This window comes from Apis dorsata, unplaced genomic scaffold, assembly GCF_000469605.1.
Source record: "Apis dorsata unplaced genomic scaffold, Apis dorsata 1.3 scaffold_198, whole genome shotgun sequence".
Taxonomy (NCBI): domain Eukaryota; kingdom Metazoa; phylum Arthropoda; class Insecta; order Hymenoptera; family Apidae; genus Apis; species Apis dorsata.
The window spans coordinates 52,818-58,082 of record NW_006263482.1 but is presented as its reverse complement, the minus strand read 5'-3'; the positions used below and the strand labels follow the sequence as shown (position 1 = coordinate 58,082).

General features: G+C 26.5%; 1 protein-coding gene and 1 long non-coding RNA gene across 7 annotated transcripts in view; one reads left to right on the top strand and one right to left on the bottom strand.

The window, feature by feature from the left end:
• LOC116185511 overlaps positions 1-5,265 on the top strand; it is a 17,804-nt gene that overhangs the window by 6,374 nt on the left and 6,165 nt on the right. The window lies entirely within an intron of this gene.
• LOC102671308 (formin-like protein) overlaps positions 1-5,265 on the bottom strand; it is a 14,796-nt gene that overhangs the window by 5,020 nt on the left and 4,511 nt on the right. For 3 of the 6 annotated variants that reach the window (XM_031510026.1, XM_031510023.1, XM_006614797.2), the window contains exons 2-10: positions 4,630-4,716; positions 3,857-3,963; positions 2,312-2,451; positions 2,031-2,209; positions 1,731-1,807; positions 1,309-1,624; positions 717-833; positions 401-641; positions 38-312 (exon numbers count right to left, since the gene is read on the bottom strand). In XM_031510026.1, the coding sequence (XP_031365886.1) occupies positions 38-312; positions 401-641; positions 717-833; positions 1,309-1,624; positions 1,731-1,807; positions 2,031-2,209; positions 2,312-2,451; positions 3,857-3,963; positions 4,630-4,716 (1,539 nt within the window). Of the gene's footprint in view, positions 1-37; positions 313-400; positions 642-716; positions 834-1,308; positions 1,625-1,730; positions 1,808-2,030; positions 2,210-2,311; positions 2,452-3,856; positions 3,964-4,629; positions 4,717-5,265 lie in introns of those variants that run through there. The other 3 variants (XM_031510024.1, XM_031510025.1, XM_006614796.2) reach the window with 3 other exon arrangements.

The window sequence follows — 5,265 nt, the reverse complement described above, 5'->3', positions numbered from 1 at the left end:
AAATTTTTAAAAAAAAAAAAAAAAAAAGAAAACATACCTTTCGTTTAATAGTCATTGCTCCATCTGGTGCTTGCATCATTCCAGCAGGTGGTGGAGGTATAGGCGCAGGTGGCGGTAATTTTTGATCTCCGGGAGAAAGAGGTGCCATAGGAGGTGGTGGTGGACACGGAGGTGGAGGTGGTGGAGGTGGTGCTGGAGCGGATGGTGGAGGTTCTTCTAATGTAGGAGACGGAGTCGAATTAAGCGTAGAGCATGTAACATTATCTGAATTACTGACAGGACTCGTAGCGCATCCATTTCGAAGATTGGCTGCTTAAGTTTCAAAGTTACAAAAATATGTTATATTAAATGATAAAAATTTTGTTAAGTTATTTAAGATACAAAAAAATCTTTGACATACTCGATGAACCCTTCGTGAGAGTGCCAGTAAGTGTTTCTAATTCGATTATTTTATTTTCTAAAACGCTTTGTCTTCGAGCAGAATCTTGTTTTTGCCTTTTCAAAGCTGTCAATTCTTCTTCAGCCAATCGACGAGCTTCTACAGCATCAGCATATTCTACTTTTAATGCACCTAATTCAGTCTCTAATTCCGCTAATTTTGCAAGCGATTCTCTTTCTAATTCTGTCATCCTATCATGTGCCTATTTTTGAAACAATAATTGTTTAGCAAAAAAAATAACGTAAAAAATAGATAGAAATTTTTAAATTTAACTAACATGACCAAGTTCATCTTCTAATTCAGCTACTTTTTCTAATGCAGCAGTCTTGGTTTCACTGTCTTCCATTAAGGCAGCTACATCAAATACGTTATCTAGATACGCAGAGATTTGAACCTAGAAAAAAATTTATCAAATTAAAATAAAATACTGAATATTGTTTTAGAGACTAGAGTATTATATATAAATCTACTTAAAAATAAAACTTGATCTTTATTTTGTTAAGTAAACAAAAATAAATAGCAAAAAAATGATACAATATCATCAAAATGTAAAGATATCAACTACATTGAATACAATTTTTCACTAAAAAATATTTATAATCTGATATATTAGGCAAAAATGGAATTACAAAGAAAATTGTAATTATAAACAAAACTAAAATGATTTTAATATATGTATTTAATATATATTTAGATAAAATTTAGTCTTTATCTTTATTTATATATCTTTTTCACTTATCTTTTTTTTAATGCAAATTTGAAGTTTTCTAGATAAAAGTTTCGTGTACGAGGCTTCAATCAAAGCTTGAACTTAACAACGACAATATTTAAAATATTAAAAAATCGAAAAATTAAAAAAATCTGCCAACCTGCAAATCCTCGCTCTCGGTATGCCTCAGTTTCTCAAGATACTCGTCCAAACCAAGTTTGGTAAACTCATATTGCAAATGAACCCTGAAATTCATGTCTTCTACCGAATGAACAACGATATTTACGAATTGCATACAGGCAACCATGAATTCTATGTGAAAACTATCATATTGGGTGAAGTATGCCATAAGCGTAGTAAATCGTCGTCGCTCCGAGCAAACTTCCTTGAAGTTGTCGAACGCGGAGAGGATAATTTCATGACCACCCTTTACCAAACAGATAGCAGCGAGAAGTTCCAAAACTAGAGCTTTTGTTCTGAAAACAGAATATATATATATATATTTTTTTTCTTTCCAATATAACTTATAATTCAATTAATATTCATTTACATAGGAAATTGGGGAAAAAAATATATTTTTACCTTAAACTCTTGTGCATCAAACTGAGCGCGATGCAGTTGATTGCCTCACGATGCTGAATGACCATGTTGAAACCGTACTGTAAAATATTTGTGCAAATATCTAAGATAATCTGATTTTTAATATGCGTTATATACTTTTTTAGCAAAAATTTTCAACGATCACAAAATATTTTATAATTATATATCTTTAAATAAGATTATTAAAAAATGCATGGAGAAGGAAGGGGGTGAAATAAAATAGGAATAAAAAAAAAAAAATTTGTACGACTGAACGTAATTTTTATATCGTTTATTACGTACCTTATTATTCATGATAGCACGCATGCATAATATGCAAACATGAATGTCATCTTTCGCTTCGCCCATGTTCAGTCGCGCCACGTGTCGAGATCTTCTTTTAACGCCAGGACTATCTTTAAGTTCGTGGAGTGGCGGTCTAAGACAACCGTTATTTAAGGGTGAAGTATCCCCGGAACCAACTGAAAAATATAGTTTATAGTTCATCAATTTACCAATTTAATTTCTTTCAACGATGTCGTTACAATAAAGATGACGTATGCAATGGCGTATAAAACTCTTACCGGTTTGTAATTTTTCTTCAGAACTCGCATGACATTCCAAGAGACGTTGTTCGTGCCTCATCATGAGTAATCTGAAGCTGAGGTAGTCTATAAGGGCGTCCAAACCCTGGTTCTCTTCGTCTAGGAACTCCCTTACCCATCTAAACCAATCAAATTAAACTATTTATTATTGTTAATCACTTATTAGCACAAAAAATATTTTTTATGTCTTTTAGAAGAAGTTGTCCAGAATTTTTAATAATGAATCCAACTTAATCAATATTTTATTTAAATATTGTTAGCATCATTTTTAATCTAAACCAATCAAATTAGAGTAAAACTATTTATTATTATTAATCACTTATTAACAAAAAATATTTTTTATGCCTTCTAGAAGAAATTGTAAACAATTTTTAATAATGAATCCAACTTAATCAATATGCTTTATATGCAATATGCTTCTAAATATTGTTGCCATCATTTTTAATCTAAACCAATCAAATTAGAGTATAACTATTTATTATTATTAATCACTTATTAACAAAAAATTTTTTATGCCTTCTAGAAGAAATTGTAAAGAATTTTTAATAATGAATACAACTTAATCAATATGCTTTGTCTCAATATTGTTGCCATCATTTTTAATCTAAACCAATCAAATTAGAGTAAAACTATTTATTATTATTAATCACTTATTAACAAAAAATATTTTTTATGCCTTCTAGAACAAGTTGTAAAGAATTTTTAATAATGAATCCAACTTAATCAATATTTTATTTAAATATTGTTACCATCATTTTTAATCTAAACCAATCAAATTAGAGTAAAACTATTTATTATTATTAATCACTTATTAACAAAAAATATTTTTTATGCCTTCTAGAACAAATTGTAAAGAATTTTTAATAATAAATCCAACTTAGTATGCTTTAGCTCAATATTATTGCCATCATTTTTAATCTAAACCAATTAAATTAGAATATAACTATTTATTACTGTTAATCATTTATTAGCACAATAAAATATTTTTTAAGCCTTCTAGAAGAAATTATAAAGAATTTTTAATAATGAATCCAACTTAATCAATATACTTTATTTAAATATTGTTACCATCATTTTTAATCTAAACCAATCAAATTAGAATATAACTATTTATTATTGTTAATCATTTATTAGCAGAAAAAATATTTTTTATGCCTTCTAGAAGAAATTGTAAAGAATTTTTAATAATGAATCCAATTTAATCAATATACTTTATTTAAATATTGTTACCATCATTTTTAATCTAAACCAATCAAATTAGAATATAACTATTTATTATTGTTAATCACTTATTAGCACAAAAAATATTTTTTATGCCTTCTAGAAGAAATTGTAAAGAATTGTAAGAATTTTTAATAATGAATTCAACTTAATATGCTTTATCTCAATATTTTTACCATCATTTTTACTAACTTGATAATACTATTTTGTTTCATCATAATCAAAATTAAATTGTAATTAAAATATAATATACTTGTATATTATATGATATGTATTATTTATGACATATGTAAGATAGCTTACTCTATATGATTTGTGCGTAAGGAAATTTCCAAATCCCGTAATACTTGAGTCGACGTTGACTCTCCAACCATTTTCCTCTTCTGGAAGAATGCGAGAAAACGATACGACTGTATAATCATTAGTATCCGTTGTTCAAATTTTTTTGGACGCGAAAAACGAACAAAAAATAAACGATCTTTTTGTAGTCGAAAATTAAACATATGTCAGACGAATACGTACATCAAGTACGTACACATTAGGACGGCAAATATTTCGATATTATAATTCATAGAAAGTTCACTTTTAAATTCAATCAATAGAAAAATAAAATCTTTCAAAAAATTTTTTTAATATTTTTTAAAAAATGATATCAATTTTTATTATTATTCCCTCAAGAATCTCGATTAATAAAATTAATAAAATCCAATCAATACAATTTCTATCATCATTTTGAAATTACTTATTCGATTATTATTTAGTGTGATTGGAACAAATTATAATTTTAAAAAAATGAACGAATAGATTAAGATTAAATTGATCGATTAAATTTAAGCACTAAAAGCATTAATCATTTGTAATAAGTACCATCCTAATATATAGTACAAGTTGAATTAAGAGAATCACACAATTACAAAAAGATATTTTTGTATAGTAATCGATTCGATTTTTTGAAATTATTTGCAAAATGTGATTCTCCCGAAATATTAGTATATTTTAATTCGCGCCGCAAAATAAAAAAGAGAAAAATAGGAAAAAAATGCATGTACAAGAAAAATAAATAAAATGCAACATACTCGATGGCTTCGCGAAGCTTTTGGATCCAGATAGGTACGTAATTTTGCTAAATAATGGGATGGTGGATCCTTAGCTTGCACTCTTTCCTGAAAATATAAATCAATATCGTATGAATTATTCAAACGCGATAATTACATTTATCATTATCGTAAAAAGCAAAATTTTTGTATAATTATTTCATTTCATTTTATCTAATCGTTTAGGAACATTATTTTTAAATATATATATAAAAGATATCTATTGTACAAAGAACGACATAAAATTTAAATATAAAAGTATAAGTGAGTCAGAGATAAGAATGGTTTCGAAGAAAAATTTCATAGAGGTGTAAAACATTTTATGGCAATTATATTAATTTGATGGCATCGAATTTTTCTTTTTTTATATCTCGATACTCGTTTCGAACGTTCTTCTTTTAAAAATTGAAATCTTTAGAATCTTTTAGAAAAAGATTAGAATTTTTTTAAAAAATATAATAATAAATATAACAAATAAAGTTCTTTTAAAAATAGGTTAGAATTCTTTTAAAAAGTATAATAATAAATATAACAAATAAAGTTCTTTTAAAAAAAGATCAGAATTCTTTTAAAAAATATAATAATAAATAATATAATAATAAATATAACAATAATAAA